The sequence below is a fragment of the Arvicanthis niloticus genome, chromosome 21, assembly GCF_011762505.2.
Source record: "Arvicanthis niloticus isolate mArvNil1 chromosome 21, mArvNil1.pat.X, whole genome shotgun sequence".
Taxonomy (NCBI): Eukaryota; Metazoa; Chordata; class Mammalia; order Rodentia; family Muridae; genus Arvicanthis; species Arvicanthis niloticus.
In genome coordinates, this window is record NC_047678.1 from 38060004 (window position 1) to 38077958 (window position 17955).

The following is a 17955-nucleotide window of genomic DNA, read 5'->3' on the forward strand; positions in this document are numbered from 1 at the left end:
GTCATTCATTAACAATGAAATAACCACTGTTTATTGAGAATGGGTTTGCATGAAGCACGAGGTAGACTGGCTGGCTGCCAGTGATCCCTAGGAAGCTGCCTGTCTGCTTCCCCAATGCCAGCATCACAAGCACAAGCCATCGTGTCCATCTTAGAAGTTGGACTTGTTGTTGTTGTTTTGTGCGAGTTCTGAAGATCAAATTCAGGTCCTTGTGTTTGAATGGCAAACACCTTACCAAGCTGAGCCACCTCCCCCGAGTGTTAATGCCACTTGTGAAGGAGTCATATGACTCCATACAGCCGAGAGCTCTGCAGAAGAGACCTCTTGTAGGTCTCTACTAGACTTTCTGACACAACAACTAAAGACACACTCGGGCAGGAAATTGACAGAGACTTTATTGCTGAGTCAACCAAGATATTTTATTGTAAGGCAGACATTTATTTACAGGACAGACACAGAAACATCCCCACTGCCACACCCCACTGCCGAGGCATGCCTCTGCTTTAACTCTTCCCAGGCAGGCAGATCCACAGAGGCCCGAACAATGCAGTTGGTAAGGTCGTTGGTCTCCTATTCCCACAGGACCTTAGAAAATGGTATAGTGAAACCACCCAAAATTGCCCAAAAGATTTAAAGTATCTGAAAGTCCCTTTTGATATTTAAAACATTGTCTATTATTCTAGCTCTAGGATCAGAGGGGACCTGAATCTCAAGGCAGGGTGTGCGTTCCTTTGTAGTTCAACATTCATATCAAACAAGGCACACGAGCCCCAGCTGTAACACGTGCCTGACTGTGTTTTAACTGTGACTGGATCCACAGTTAAAGGAGTCTTTGGTAGCTAAGCGACGTGGCTCCTATACATCATGACCTGAATCCAAACTTGAGAAACAGAAAGGACATGCATTTTTAACCTAAAGGTGAGATCTATGCTTAGACCAACAACATGGCCCCGTGTACTACCTGAGACTCAATTCAGGAAACCTCTGGGAACAGAATCTGTTTGTTACAGTAACATTAAAGGAAAACTATTTCCTTCCCATGAAGAGAATGGTTAAGATGAATACCCAGCATTCCAGTTGGGCAGGTCAATCACCTGGCTAAGGGACCATCCTTAAGCCTTATAAAGAGATAAGAGGAATAATTATCCCTTTAATGAGATACTATGCTTTCCCTCTGCAGAACCCCTACCCACTAGGATAGTCCTGTGCGACTGAGATTGCCTGCCTTTCTGAACAACCCAGAAAATCACAGCTCCCCCTTCCTTCCACCTCTCTTCTAGGTGCCTTTCCTGAACACTTTGGCCTTTCTGCAGAGCCTCCCTCCCCACCTTGCATCTGCTTGCCCGCCATATGGCTGACCTTCATGTTGGCTTAATTTAAGCTGCAGGACCACACTCTCTGCTCCATCTTCCTCCTCTGGGCAGCTGCTGAGATTTACAGTTCTACCTTCTCCTGCTTTATACTTTTAAATGCTAATAACAAATGTCCTTGTACTTCCTTTGGGTTGGTCCTCATATTATTTTTATTAACAGAACTTAAGAACTCTAAGAGTAGACTCTGGTATCGTCAGCTAATATGTTGTGATGCTGGTTGGGCCCTCTTAGATACCTAGTAACGTGTTCATAAACAAGGATGATTTGGGAATAAAATTACACCTAATTATACCTATTAAAGAAATTCCCGGCTAAAATTCCCTGAGCCAAGAAAAGAAAAATAAGAGAGGGGGTGGTGGGTGGAAAAGAAGAGGGAGAGAGGGAGAGGGAGAAGGAGAGGGAGAGGGAGAGGGAAAGAGGGAGAGGGAGAGGGAAAGAGGGAGAGGGAAAGAGGGAGAGGGAAAGAGGGAGAGGGAAAGAGAGAGAGGGAAAGAGGGAGAGGGAAAAGGAAGAGGGAAAGAGGGAGAGGGAAAGAGGGAGGGAGAAAGGGAAGGGAGAGGGAGGAAGAGAGGGAGGGAGGGAGGGAGGGAGAGAAGGAGGGAGGGAGAGAGGGAGGGGGGAGGGAGAGAGGGAGGGAGGGAGGGGAAGGAAACAGTCTAACTCAGGACTGAGCCGCAGGACTTCAGTCTGAAGGATGCCAGCATGAGTCCACTGTAAATGCTTCTTGATTCCTTCCTGTAAGTGATATCACCTTCCTGAGAGTGATGTGACCTCCCTCACCATGTTTCAGCCACTTCCAGGAGACCTGAAGAGATGATCTATCCACTTTGTAGCCAAGCAGTGGGGCCTACAGGAGGATACATGAGGAAATGTTCATCAGAAACAGGTGCAAACAGTATGCTAATTGGGGATCAAGGGGCGGAGGGCAGAGCAGATGGGTCCTCACCTCCTCCCAGCTCGCTTCTCTCGCCTCCTCTCCACCAGGGGCTTTGTGCGCTGGTAACTGCCAGTGGTTTGGAATCTCCTAGATTCCGCAGCGGTCGCCTTGGAGTCAGTCACCTTGCGGGCCATGCAATCTCTGTTAATAAGAACATAGAATAAATCCCCAGGCATCAGTGTTCCATGGAATCTTGCTCTGTGTGGGATCGTACATAGCAGACACACACACAGAGGAGGGATGGGGGCGGGGGCAAGAGAAGAAAACTCAGAGAGGATACACTACCTGCCGCCTTTCCCTGGGACTCCCCTAGGCAGCTGTGTCCTGGACTGGAGACTTGAGGTGATTTCTAGGGTCTCCCGGCCATCCCAAAGGTCTGAAGGGCCAGGAGGCGTCAATCCACTGCCACGTGGGCACCTGAACTCAGAACTCAGCTCCTGGATAACCTTGGCCCCAACTCTCCTTAGTAGGTTCTGTCACCGGAATACTATACAATAAAGTAAAATGCAGTTGGAAATTAACAAGAGTTTCTCCCTGGGCCCCCTGCCCTGGGGTAGCCAACCAGGGAAAGGCTGGGTAGATGGGGTGCAGGGATCTCTACCTCATGGGCTTCTCTCTAGCAGACTCTGAGTTGCAGTTTCCTCATTACTCAGCTTTCCGCTGAGTTTCCAAAGCCCTAAGCTCATTGTTTCTGGCCCCTGGTTCAGTCTAGTGCAGTTTGTTGATTCTAGAGAGCCTACAGAACATGGGAGCAGTTTCTATCCCAGCTGGGCTTCTCATGTGGGACAGAAGCGCAACAAATTGGAGTGTGCAAGTCACAAGGGACACATAGCTCTACCCATGATCTTCCCCCCTCCCCCACCCACACTGACTCAAGTCATGGAAAGCCCAACGCTACCATTTTGTCTTTCAGAGAACCCATGTCCCCAGAACATGGGGTAGCTGGCACAAGATGAGTCACCTACTCTGGGATCAAAACTGGAAAGACTACCCAGAAGCACAGAGACCGAAGCATCCGTCGAAACTCATGCACACAAATGCAGCTACCGATAGCACATGACAGTTATAGGCCACTGCGGAACTTTTCTGTGGTGCCAGAAATGCTCTTGGCTGCCTGTTGGTTGCCAGTTACTACAGCTACGCAGTCCCTGAAAATGCAGCATCCCTGACTAAGCAATAGATTTTGACAGTTTCTTTGAGTCAAGGTAATCACATGGACCCTGTGGCTACTATGTTGGGGGCTCATTCCGCCACCTGGGTAATAGCTTTAGTGTTGAAAATGACAAGATTCTTCCGAGGATGTCGTGACTGAAAATTTCAGCAAAGAAGGTTCATCTTTTAATCTTTTACATTGAATTCCCTTCCTATCTTCTCCAGATCCTTGCTGGCATTGCTGCATTTGTGGTTCACCCTCCTCCTGCATCTCAGCATCTGTTCAAATAAATGGCTTACCCGTCTCAATCCTATCTCCATTCCTCCTGTCCTCATGGCTGGACCAGCCTGATTCATCCCTCCCTCCTTCTTCCACAGACACAGCTATGCCACTGAGTGTTTAGAAACACAAGCGAGTGTCATGTCTTTGCTTTACATTTTCTCCCCCATCGTGACACCCCTGCTCCGGATCTTCACTTTGAACCTGAACTACAGGATGGATGGAGACAACAGCATACGTAAACTCGTAAACTAGAGACTTTGCTTGTTGTTTTGAGGCAGTAGTCCAGACTGACCCTAAGTGCACACTCCTCCCACCTCAGCCTCTCGAATGCAGGGATTATAGATGGACAGCACTGCATCCATCTTTCATCCTGTGCTTTGATACGATAATGAGTAATTAATGCTTGACCTGTACTCTTAAGGAAATTTCTGGTACATCTGTGAGGGCAACTAACAGTCAGGTAAAACTCATAAACCGTAGGTGTTGGCAAAGACTGACACATACAGGTCCTTTCGGGAAGCACTTCCTAAAACGTTTCCTAGGATGCAGGCCTTCTGTAGACATACATTGATAACCACGTGGTATCCGGTGATAAAGAGCCTTTGGCATTCTTCAATTTCCCCATCTGTCGACTCCCTAGAGATGCTGCATCTGACAGACTGTGAGAGAGGATTATACTTCATCCCTGTAGGAGGCACTGACCACTCCCAGCCCACACACCGGTTACTAACAATTGGAGCCACAGGACCTCTAGTGCACTGGCTTCTTCCTGCCTCTTCAGTCTTCCCAAGGGTTGAAGGAAGGATGCTCGCTGTTGACCTACGCCCTCTCTGATAACATGCAGGCCTCATTTTTTTTCTGAAGCGAACCCTGCCATGGGACTTCACACCACTGCCTCCTTTGTTCACCCACTGAGGAATACTGTCTGCACTTATGTTAGGAATCCGTTCTGTACAAGCAGAACTTCCTCTCGGGATGGAGGAGGAAGCTCATACAGTTCAGAAAACCAAAGGAACTTCCAAGGTTCAGGATGCCCATAAAGTTATAAGATTCACAAAACCCCTTTCCCAGGTTGTAAAAGCAAAGCAGAGATGGGTGCTGGGGGAGGCGTCTCTGCGGCTGGGCTGCCTGCAGGTTGAACAAGGAGCTCCAGAGACACAGCCCTTACCCATGCTGCAGTGGGATTTTCCATAGCGTAGCTGCCTCTGGGTTGGCCGTACTCTTATAAGAAAGTCTTCACCCATGTTCTTGTAAATGGCTAAACTCACTGGTGCAGGTTCACTTGGATGGAATCAATTATTTGTTCTGTCACTGGTGACCAGACACTTAGTGTCTCCCCAGGAAAAGTCACACACACAGCCTGACACATGTCTAGTGGCTAACTGGGCATCCAAAATGAAAAAGCCAGCACAGCCTGGATCTTCACAGCCCACTCTGTTCGAGTCTTCTGCTGATAGACTGTTCTGCTCTGGCCTGCTTCATGAGTCCCCCTCTGAAGAATTATGTAAGGAAGCCAACTGGTTCTGTCATCCCCTACTGCTGTGGGCCTCCATAGACAGCTGTTCGTTCAACATGTGAATTTGCTCCTACACTTTGCAAACCAGAATTCTCATCCATCCATCAAGATGCTATACATGATGGTGGCCCTTCACCCAGATCCCTCTGGTCCTGTCAAGGCACACCTACCTCAAATGTTAATGACAACACCTCTTTGTAAGAGCGTTTTCTCCAGAGACTATCTTCTCTGGGCGTGGCAGACCGGGAATATGTAAGTCTTTGATGGGAGTCTGAGAGGAAATCTAATGCATAATTTTAAGGCAAATATTCTAAAGTGTTTCCCAAAATTGTCCCCATGGGCTTAGAGTTTAGCTGTTCATTGTAGCTAACTCTCTCTCTCTCTCTCTCTCTCTCTCTCTCTCTCTCTCTCTGTGTGTGTGTGTGTGTGTGTGTGTGTGTGTGTGTGTGTCTGTCTGTCTGTATCCTTGTGACCACCTCCTCAGTGCTGGGATTATAGCTGTAGGCTGCCACACCTGGAGTAGATTTTCCCATGTGTTCTGGGGCTTGGATTCATGTCTTTATGTGCACCCAACAAACACTTTACTGTCTGAACCATCTCCTCAGCCTAACTTTCTTCCCTGTCCTCTGGAGGTTAGGTCTCTCACAAAACTTGCTTTCAAGTCCTTGTCTCAGAGTCATCTGTGGGAGGTGAAAAGCTGTTCTAGAGGAGAGCTGAGTTTGTTTAGCTGTAATCTCTTCCACCATTTCCAAATGCTTTATGGAGATACATATGCATACATGAATGGGTATTTGTAAGCATGTTAATTAGATTTATAAATTTTATCTAAGTCCATCTGACCTTAGGGTTTTAATGTGTTTTTTTGCCTTTTTTTGAATGTACTGGTTCTGTCTCTCCTGTAAGCTCATGAGATGTCTCAAGGCCAGGAGTGTGTCACCCCTTTCTTCTAGAACTTTCCATGATGTCTGTGTGCCACTCAGCAAACTGAATGTTTATTCAATGGTGGCCAACAGACAGGAGTCCACAGAAGTCAGACTGATGGCCCCTCAGGCTTGCCATGGGGGTCATGGCTCTGAAGAGGAGGCCACTCTGCTTCTGCTTTCAATGTTGTGATGCAGAAAACATACTGGAACCAAAGCTGGGACAGCACCAAGCGAGGATATGAGAAACCATGGCACACACTGGGGCCTATAGGCCACATACCAGATACTGTGTTAGCATGAATGCTTCTTTAGCCTGCTTCTGAAGGATACTCCTTCACAGACAAGCTGAACGGATCTCTTATTTCCCCTCCATCCTTTTTTTTCTCCTTCCTTCCTCCTCTCCTCTCCTCTCCTCTTTCTCCTTTCTTTTCCATTTCATAAGAGTTTTTGTAGACTTGCATCAGACTAAGTAGCTGAAAACAACCTTGAATCCCTAATCTTCCTGCCTCCACATCCTGAGTTCTGGGTCTAAGGCATGGACCACTAACCTAAGTTTATGCTGCTATAATAGATCAAACCCAGAATTCATACATGCTAGGCAGGCAAACACCTGTACTATTTGAGCTATTTGTTTTCTTGTTGTTGGTTTGGTTTGGTTTTGTTTTTATTTGTTCCTAATGGAAACCCACCCCTGAGAGATGTGGAGATCTTTTCCGAGACCCCTGGGCCTATGCAGCAAGGCAGGACTCATCTGATTTATTAAGAACCTCAAGGCTCATCCATCACAGGGATGGGTACTAATTGGCCTTGCCTCGAGCAGATAAAACAGGAGCCCTATCCTGACTGAGCTTCTGCTCTGGAAGAGAAAAGCTTAACGGAACAATTAACCACAGCAAGCAGGGCTGTATGCCAAAACTGTGGCCTACAAACACACTGGTCTTTGCTGGTGGCTTATGGCCTGCCTGTTTGCCAGTTTCTTTTCCCAATTAGAAAATAAAGTGAGTTTATAACAGACGCCCTGGACCTTGAAGTTTTATTAACTAGTTTCTCCAGGATTAGAGATTCTAAACACAGTAAGACTGATGCTCAGAGGGGAAAAGCCTTTTGAGGGTTGACAACCCAGACAAGCAGAGATCAACCAGCTTTCTCTGCACCCTAAGCTTGGCCACCAAACACTGGAAGATCATCCCAGCCATTCCCGGTTCAAACACCTCAACCAAACAGCCATATGGGATGTCATACACTCAGCACCTGGACCAAAATCTCTTGATGCCAGGATCTCTTGATGCGTGGCACATGAATGTGGCAGAACCTTGAAAGATATTCTAAGGCTTTGTTTGGAGAAAGTGTAACAACCTATGGCTTTATGTAAACCACTCTGAACAGGGAAGCTGGCACACACCTCTAATTCCAACTCACAGGAAGTGGAGGCAGGAGGATCTTGAATCTTGAGTTCAAAGTTTATCCTTAGATATACAGTGTGTCTGAGGCCAGCCTGGGCCATGTGAGACTCTCTTTCAAAGTAAGAGATAGATAATAGATAGATAATAGATAGATAGATAGATAGATAGATAGATAGATAGATAGACAGATCAATGATAGAAGTCAGATAGATGGATGAATAGATGTTTGATAGGTAGGTAGATATATGATTGATAGATGATAGATTGATGATAGAAGATAGATAAATAGGTAAGTAGGTAGTTAGGTAGGCAGATAGATGTGATAAGGAAGAAAGAAGGAGAAAATAAATAAGAAAATAATATGTAATTCTGTAAATAGAAGAAATTTTTGAATAGAGGGTTCAGCCCTTTCAGAGCCCAGGCTCAGGTTTTTCCTTGTTGAATGGAAATTTGAAGTCACAATGACAAGCAGGCAGAATAGTGGTCAAGTCATTTAGAAATGACCTGCAAACAGCTGTCACACTGACTGGGAACAAAGCTGGAATTAAGAAGGGAATGGGGGAAAATCAGGCTGGCAGTAGAGACTTCCAAGTATCACACACAAGGGCACCAGTCACAGCTGCTCTGACAGCTTCTAACCTCCATCTCCTGTGGGTGGAAATGGTTTCTCTGCCCATCCCATAGCTTCATCATCTCTGTCTCCGTCTGCCATCTCCTTGGGTTTACTGTGCAGGAGAGAGTCATCTACAGAAGACAGGCTGAGCATGGATGGACAGTGGGCTGGATGATGGGCGTGTGAGTAAGAACATTTGAGGGGTATTTATGATGGCCTTAGTTCAGACAACTACAGCCAGGTGACCACTGAGCATGGGGGCAGCTTGTACCTCTAACCAGAGAACTAGGCAGGGCTAGAGACAGGAGAGTTGCTGACACCAGGGAGTCTCCTGGGATGGGGAGGGCATCTTCCCACTTCCTTCTTTCCCAAGTTGGGTTATAACTTACAGTTGAAAAGGAGTAAAGCAAGACCCACCCAGAGTGACACCTAACTCTCCCCTTACCCTTGTTCCACATTCCAAGACTGAGAGACCAGAAAGTATCTCCCCTGCTTTCCCTCCTCTTGCCTTAGTCTCCTGCTTCTGCCTCCCAAGCATCTGAAACTGAGGTCATGCTTCACCACAGAATGCTGAGAGATTCTGCCCCCTGTCTTTAAACAATTCCAACTTCGGTCCTTTCGTCCATATAAGGGGATGACTTGGTGTCCTGAGAGCATTCAGACATGGCACTCATGCAGCTGCTATCGTCGCCTGGGCTGTCAGTCAGAAGTCACCTTTGCTGAAACCTGGGGAAAGTGAAGGTCGAATACCAAAACCAGCTCCGGGGAAGTCTTTATGACCAAGTTTGTACCAGTAAATTTCCAATCCATCAGTTGTTTCAGAGCTGTGACCCAGAGGAACCAAGTTTCCAGGCAGAAAATGGATGTAAACAGAGCTCACATCTGCCTGTGTGTGGCCTCCTCAGACACAAACAGATTACTCAACCAGGGCAAACACAAGAGGTGCCAGTGTCAACCTCAGATGGTGACAGGGCCAATTATGACTTGGCTTGCCTCCTTGAATCTGAAATGTCACTTGTGCTAGGGAACTGTTCTCTCTGTAAAAGCCCTGCGAGAAAGCCGCCACATCTTCGAGGTGTTCATTCCCAGAGATATCAAGAGCAAGGAGTTAAAGGGGACCTACTTACCATGCCACACTGAAAACCTGCAAATTCCAAACACTAGAGAGTAGAGATTTTTTTTGTTTAGCCCAGAGATCAACAGAACAAAAACGTCTGGGAAAAAAAACAAGACAAATGAAGGAAATGCAGGGCATTGTAAAACTCCTTTAACTACGATCCCATTCCAATGGCCACTTGGTCCAAACAGTGGCCTAGGAATGGCCAGTCTCTACGTTTCAAAAGAAGCTAAAAACCTAGAAGATTGCTGGCATTAAATGTGTGGCAGGTGCACGGCTGGGAAGATGGTTTAGTCAGCAAAGTGCTTGTTGTACAGGCATGAAAGTCTGATCCCTGGATCAGATTCCCAGATCCCACCTAAAAAGATACATCTGTAATCCCAGAACTAGGAAGGCAGAACTGGGAAGGCAGAGACAGGCTGATCCCTGGGGCTCACGGAGCCCGCAGAGCTCACATGGCCAGTTCCCGGGCAGTGAGAGAGCCTGTTTTAAAATAAGGTGGCCTGAGTTTCAACAGTAACTCCAAGGGTGTTCTCTGGCTTCCACACAAGCATGCCCTCAGACATGTGCACATATGCACAAAAATACAGACATGCATGTGCCAACACATACACATACATGCATATATTCATTCACCATATGCATATATACACATGTACATACACAGACACCCACAGGCACCCATATACACACATACACACAATTCACACACACACACACAGAGAGAGAGAGAGAGAGAGAGAGAGAGAGAGAGAGAGAGAGAGAGAGAGGCTGACAGCTGTGAGGTTTTGAGTTAATGCCAATCAAGCCCAATGCACAAGCTCCTCCATGAGTCAAATTCTACAGGGGAGCTCAGGGTCCATGGTTTCTGTAGAAGCTGAGTACAGCTGGATTCTGAGCCTTGGAGCCAGGAAACCTGAGTACAAGCCCAGCATGCACCATGTCCTCACAGGGAAGGATGAACAGAGAAGTGACTACGGTCCGTTTGTTCCAGACTCAAATCAAAGCAAGCCTCGAGCTGTCACTAGGATTTTGTGGAAATGAGCTCAGAGACACCCAGGCCACTTGATCACTGTCTGCTGTGTCATGCCACAGCCCGATGCTGCCCGGGTTCCAGTCCCTCTCTGGGCTGAAAATCCTTGCTAGTAATTTTACCTCAGAGGAGCTGCTCTTTCAATCAGACGGGACTGTAGGAGGAAGGTGCTTAGTGGGTGCTCGTAAATAAGTCTTGGTTGTTGTAAAGATTATGTGTAACCAGGAAACAAAAAAAAATGTAAAGCATAAATTTTGCAGACATTAACATGGACATGCAGATAAATGGTCTTATGGCTCAGCCGGGGTGTACAGCACAGACAGGGTTTCTGGCTTCCCACTAGGCGCGCCACGTCGTTCTAGTTGCCATTAAGCTCTGAACTCACTAAGAGTTCTCCCTCTATATCGGTCCCATCGATATATTCCAAATTAACCAACAGGCTGGTGTCACTTTTGTCGTCCATGACTGATGAGGCTGAGGGTGGCTGTATTTTAGTTTATTGTTAAAGGGAAGGAAGAGAAACACTAACCATTTTTCTCCATTATATAAAATTAAATAATAGTTTATATTCAAGACAACCTGAGGGATTAATTTTCTTTTTTTGAAACCTAATGTATAAAATAACTTGCATTAATAAAATATGTATTTATGTGCATTTGTGTGCTCCAATGTGACTATTTACATAGATGTATGCAGATACCCATGGATCCCTGTGATTTGAAGTGACCTTCACATGTGAGCCTCTCTGTGGCCACTGGTAACCAAACCTAGGTCCTCTGCTATAGCAGTAAGTGCTGCCAGCCACTGAGTCCTCTCTCCAGTCCATGATTTGCAATTTTGATTCATTAAAATTTTCTTCCCTATGATAGTTCTGGGACTAACCTGCCTCATAACCACAAGTGATATGTTTGAGGTGTGTGGAGAAGGAATGACAACTCACGGAAGCAGATCAAGTTACCCCTGAAGCTACTGTTTGCGTCTCTCTGTAATGTCAAGGTAGACACTCAGAAATCCAGCATCCCCTTGAAGGAAAGCAACATGGAATGATTGCAACACATGGCAAACCATAATATTGTAAAAATCAACATGACTGAAGGTTTCTGAGAATTGGGGCTCTTTCTAAGCTCTCTCCCCCACACCCAGGCCTTCAGTCTTGCATTGTGTTTCCTCTTAGCACTTAATTCTTGCTGTCATCTATCTCCTTTCCATGTTCTCCAGGGCCCTTCCAGGCTTGCTAAGGCCCACACTGAGGCTCTTTTTCCCAAGCTTTCCATTTGTTAAAAGACTGAATGTTAACTTGAAATCAGCCACAGACCCACCTTATTGGGGCTCATTTGAATATTTAATGAATATGCATGAAATTTTGTGCCAGCCATTTTTTTTCTCACTACTTGGGCAAATCCTTCCTATAATTTAAAATAGAAGGGAGAAAAGAAGGAAGGAAAAGAGAAAGGAAGGAAGGAAGGAAGGAAGGAAGGAAGGAAGGAAGGAAGGAAGGAAGGAAAGGAGAAAAGAAAATAATTAAAGCCCCTGTGCTTGCTTTAATCACCTTCTCTATTTAATTACCATTGATTGATTTGTGTGATAGGGTCAATGTATCTTTCAGAACCTGGACAGCCTTGCCATGCTTATTTTACCGATATGTGTTCCTTAACCTCTTCCCGAGGGGAAGCAGGTATTCTCAGGATCTGAAAACATTTGGCAGGATGCCCTGCACTTATTACACATCCCAGCAGTTACTTGCAAAATTAACTCATGGCCCAAATTTACGACTGCTCGTTACTTAAAAACCATACAGCACCTCCCAGCTCTCCCTTGGTGCTTCAGGAAAGGAGAGATGGACTCATTATTATGCTTGGAAAATCAAAAGAGCCTCAGTTGGCTATTTCTTGACCTCTTAGCTTGTTCCACTACAGGGGCACGAAGCTGGGTAGAAATCACAACTCTGTGGGCTGGCAGATCTAACCAGGATTCTATTGAAGATATTAAAATAGGAGCTGGTTACAGTGAGATTTATGCATTCCCATTAAAGTTGATGGAGACAAAGAGTAACATGTTAAGTCACAGGAACTGTCTGTCTGTCCAAAGAGAGCATTCAATTGAAGAGGTTATATGTCTAAGTCTGGTAGAACTTCAAAGCTTTGCTGTACACACTTCCATGGAATATGTCTGTATTTGTCAGTGAACCACACGGCTCCATGGATGGTCCCATATTCCCTGGAAATTCAGGTTCTGCCACAAGCCACACAGTATTTTGTACATTGGCCATAGACTTCAGGGTACCAAGACCACCTAAAAGACTTAGCAGATTATAAGAGTGGGTTACAAGGTTTAAGTTGCTTTATAGGCATGGTTTTGTAGAAAGAGGGAATTTATGTCCTACTAAGTGCTACAAAGAGGTCTAAAAATATTGGAAATAAAGTTTTTGATTCCCTGGGAAGCATACTGGGCTCCTCAGAAGGAGCCACTGACAATGGGCCTTTAGTTAGCGATGACCCTGACTTAAAGGGGACAAGTCCAGAGCTGAGTCAGCTCCTGGGATACCTGGCTGGAAGAGATAACAAGACCAGAACTGACCTGGTCTCTGAAACTCTAAAAGCTCTCACCGATCGTAATAGAACTAACAGAGAAACCATAGTACAATCAAAATTCTTCTCGCGTCACTGCTTTGCCCCCTCCAATCATATTAGAGGTCACCTAACCCTTCTAGAAAAATTCCCCTAGCCCTGCATAAAAGGGGGCCTACAGCTCCTCAAGTCACTGCCACTTTGATGAATGGTTGACCCCAGTGTGCTGGTAATTTCTGCAGAATAAATACCCTTTGCCCTTGCATACTATTTTAGTCTGGGGTCTTCCTTCAGTGATTCTTGGACCTTAACACTATGTTTACAATTGAATGTTCAGGAGTAAGCTGGGGTCCCATGAACTAACTTCTTAAGTTGCACAGTACCCTTTACTTAGGGAGATTGTTTTTGCTTAAAATTGAACTGTTCATTAAAACACTTTAGTTTTGATATTGATTTATTTATCTATTTATCTATCTATTTATTTATTTAATTATTGTGGTGTGCGTGTATGTGTGTGTGTGTATTTATGGGTATGTGTGCATATGTGTATGAGGGTGTGTCCATTAGAATCTGTGTGTAAGCCAGCAATGCCTGCTCCATCACCCCTACCTTAGCTCCTTATGACATGGTCTCCCACATACCCTTGAGTGTGGAGCAAGGCCGGCCATCACCATGCTTTAGCAATCCTCCTGTCTTTGCCAGCCACTCTGGGGCTACAAGAACACATGGCCAGGCCAAATTCTCAGGGGTAGACTCCTCATGTTTGTGCAGTAAGTGTTCTTGCCCATCTTTGCCCATGAAGCCATCTTCCCAGCCTCATTTCTTCTATGAAATCAAACATAACCACCCCAAATTCAAATACTTCAGAAGCAATTAGGTGTCATAGTAGAGAAATCTGCTGTGTCATCGTCAGTCATTCCACAGTCTACACTCTCATCAGCACAGACAAGGTTACCTATGTTAGCCAATGTTGCTAGCATGTGCACACATACACACACCACATCACACACCATATCATACACCACATACACCATATCTCTCTCACACACATGCACATACACACAAGCGCACACACACTGCACATATACCACATCTCTCTTTCTCTCTCTCTCTCTCTCACACACACAAAACACATACACCACACCACACACACACACACACACACACACACACCTGTGGATGTTTTTGTTTTAAGTAGGTGTTTTTGCCCCTAAGGTCTATGCATTATTGGACCTATACTCTGTGGCCATTCTTACTGTTTTGTAGATACATCCTCTAAATTAAGACATTTCCTCAAAGAGGGAAATGATGAATGCGCCAGAAGTTAAAACTCACAGGTCTCTTGAAGCCCTCAAAACTTTACAAAGTCCTTCCTCAAGGTTCTCTAACAGGTAACTCTTGCTGGGACAGACTTCATTCAGACAGGGACTGCTCATGAATTATAGCCCAGGTAGGGTTGGGTTTCTCAGTGCCTCCGAGTTACCAATGTTACTGTAAGTAACCCCAGTTGGTTCACCAAATTGTTTTTTGGTGAAACTGTTTCTCCAGGCTGTCCTCGGTTCCCTACCTGGGGTAAGCGGACCTGTGTTTATATCTCCCCAGGAAAGACAACATAATTTAATATCAGAACTTTTATTTTGTCTCATCTGTCTGTGTGACCATTTAACACAGAATACTTGCTGTACCTTTCTGGTTTCCCGATTTCTCACTTCTTCATGGATTTTGCTAAAATTGGGAAAGGTAAACAGAGCAACAGGCAGCCTGGAGCCATGACAGACTTTGTGGGCCCTCTGATTATTTATGTCTTTGCTGGAATGTGCATAGCTCTGCAATAGTACTGGGGTCACTCTGTATAGCTGTAAGGTTTAGTCTATAAGGTTTAGTCCAGCTGCCATTCTGGCCAGCTCACACATGCACGTACAGCTTTGAGACACCACTTGGAAGGGCTGGGAATTGTGTCAGCATCAGCCCGTTTCAGTGTCTTCTTTTAGAAACGCGAAACTTTGTGAACATTCACATCACACACAGGACTGTGAGCTGTGCTTTGTGAGGTATTTGACATTTGTTTTGTCCTGATAGCCTGGAGTCCTGACTGAGACAGACATGGGAGTTTGGCATACCACTCTTAGTCAGTAAGCTGAGAGAGTCCAGGGAAATGCCTGTCTCTCACACAGCAGTCCAAGGGCAGATGAAGTGAAGGACACAGATAGTCATCTATCTGAGGAAGAGAGTCCAATGTCAATGACACCATGTCCTGTGAGCTCAGTGTGGCGGGAAGGAAGTCATAATGACTCTGCTTATCAGATCAAAATAGGTCCATAAAATCATGGCTCCAGTAAATAAATAAATAAACAAATAACCACTGGTGGTCCACATGCCTGTAATCCAGATATTAGGGAGGCAGAGGCAGGAGGATTAGGAATTTAAGGTCATCTATAGCTATAGAGCCAATTCAAGGACAAGGACAAGGACAGGGACAGCCTGGGCTACATAAGGCTTCATTTCAAAAAGTAAAAAGTTCATTATTTTTGAAAGAGAAGTGGCTCAAATGAGACAGGAGAATTTTAGAGAAAGAAATGGATGTTACCATAAATATCCAGGAGATGCCTCAGGAGTTAAGAGCACTGGCTATTCTTCCAAAGGAACTGAGTTCAATTCCCAGCACCCACACAGCCTCTCACAGCTCTCTGTCATTCCAGTTCCAGGACCTCCAAAACTCTTACACAGACATGCATGCAGGGAGAACACCGAGACACTTAAATAATAATAATAATAAAAATAATAATAATAATAATAATAATTTTAAAACATCCAGTGACCATATGAAAAGTAAACGTTTTTAAAACTACAGTACCAACCAAGTGCCTGTGTGGGCGGGAAGCTGATGGGCTGAATAGTGAAAAGTGTGTTCAAAGCAAAATGAAAACATGAATACCCAGTGGAGATTACATCCGTTACTTCTCACACCTGACAGGAAGAATTACAGGGGAATCTTTTTTCTCTTGGGTCATGTTTTCAGAAACATTGAGTCCACCCTGGTACTGGGAGGCACAACACATCGAAGCGCTGAGGGAAGGGAAGAAGGCAGAGGGCGGGTCTGCAACCTTCCAAGGTCCATCCTATTGGCCACTTCCACCAGCTAGGCTCCGCCTCTTACAGGTCTTGAGCCTCCTTACACAGCCAGAGCCATCAGAATGTGAGCAGAATGCGAGACTAGATTGAGCCGCTACTGATGTGGCAGATCCCAAAAGGAAGGATTCTCCAGAAGCATTGAGATGGCTAACGCAGAGAGAGCAAAGAGTTGTGAGGTGTGTGGTGAGAAACGTCAGGGACCTTTCCTTCAATCGGCCTGCCCAGCTGTATCACACAATGACCAGTCCATCTGGTAAATTATCTGATGGTGCCATAATGGTACTTTGAGAAGTCATTCTTAAAGTCCCAGTGTCAGAAGAGTAAGACAAAAGTAAGAGGCAGGATGCTCAACGGTCCCTGTCACGTGATCCATCAGTTAAATGGGCCCAATGTAGCCTAACCAATAGTGTTTTCTCATTTATCAGCTTTAAGGATTTGTTTCATAGCTACGGGTTGCCAGGACCTGAGGAAGAAGCTCTGGAAGAATTTAGTGAATAGAGAAGACGTTGTTGTCTCTGCCTATGTGGAACCTGGATGTTAGTCATGTAAAAGCAGAGGAGAAGGCAGTAGCTCCCTAACACAATCGTCCACAGATGCTCCAAGGTTAGCAAAGGAGGCATGTATCCATCACTCCTTTGCCGGCCTTGAAGTGCTGGAGACTCATTTTATTAATGGAGCTGTCAGATTTCTTTACAGCGTTGAGCAGATGAAGAGGAAACAGAAACAGAGCACTTGGCTGGCTGTGTTTTGAGAATCCACCAGTGCAGCGACCAGACTCCAAAACACTGCAGGACTTGATGGGGTGGCTTCGGAGAGCAAAGGGAATCTCACCCTCTCAGAATTTTTATAAGGATTTTTATAAATGCCAGAAGTAATACATGTTTTTTGAACACAACTAGCTATATAGGGGAGATGCTATGTGCTTGTAATAACAGGCCAGCTGCAGTCCTTGCATTCATGACTTAATCCAGAAGCATGCTAGAACCAGTCTGCTGTATCACTCCTCCCTTGACTCTTGTCCGAAGCCTTCAAGAGAGAGGATCTCAGTCTAAGTCTTCTCAGAAACCTATGGGGCATACAAAACCACAGTTCCTGCTATTCTTCTTTAGCTTCCATGACACGCCAGGAAAGACTTAGCTGTGCAGAGAATGAATAGAGTCTTTGCAGGTGAAGAAAAGGATTGGGGATGCAGGTGTAAAAAGGTGTCTCAATTTTTGAAATAAACGGAAAACATGCAATAGGGAACGGCATTGCAGTTCGGACACTGGTGTGGTTGATATCAAGCCACCGTGAAATTTTAATATGGGAATTAAACAATTTGAAGCTGTTTCATAGGCACCCAATTAACATTGCTTTCCTTAGAAAGTCTTAATTCTGGACAGAACCACGGATAGAAAGTGACACACTGTAGAAAAGATTTTACTGTTTTGAGCTGAGTTTTAAAGAGGACAGAGACAGCTAGAAGTCCAGTGGGCTGGTTGGAAACTCAAATTTCTATGGCGTGTTGATTGATGCCTCTGTGTCGATGTGGAAGAAGATCTGTAGGAGTTGTGGAAAGTTTTCATCCTTCTCAATAACATCCATTAATGTCAAGCACAGTAAGAGGAATCTAGCTGGATAGAAGCTTACCTAAGTACAGGCGGAGGACTAGACTTAGTCACGAGATCTAATGACTGCAGCGTGATGTAACTAAAAACAGGCTCAGAATCTCTGCTGTGTTATTAAAACTTACAGTGTCTAAGCCACGGTGTGAGAAGGGGGAGGAGTGACAGATTCAGGAATGGCAAGCTCGTCTGATGCCTTTGTGTTGATAAGAAAATAGAAGTCCGCCAGGCAGTGGTGGCGCACGCCTTTAATCCCAGCACTTGAGAGAGGCAGAGACAGGCAGATTTCTGAGTTCGAGGCC

The 17955-nt window shown here is 45.3% G+C and overlaps 1 protein-coding gene across 3 annotated transcripts in view; it reads right to left on the reverse strand.

Moving 5' to 3' along the window:
• Nucleotides 1–393: 393 nt before the first annotated feature.
• LOC117693616 (uncharacterized) overlaps nt 394–17955 on the reverse strand; it is a 159038-nt gene continuing 141476 nt past the window's right edge. Inside the window, exons 2-4 of one of the 3 annotated variants that reach the window (XR_013105528.1) lie at nt 2596–2797; nt 2320–2451; nt 394–2220 (exon numbers count right to left, since the gene is read on the reverse strand). Coding sequence is in view for 1 of the 3 variants with exons in the window: in XM_076917311.1 (XP_076773426.1) it covers nt 2160–2220; nt 2320–2451 (193 nt within the window). In the remaining 2 variants the exon portion in view is untranslated. The remainder of the gene's footprint in view (nt 2221–2319; nt 2452–2595; nt 2798–17955) is intronic. The other 2 variants (XR_004604454.2, XM_076917311.1) reach the window with 2 other exon arrangements.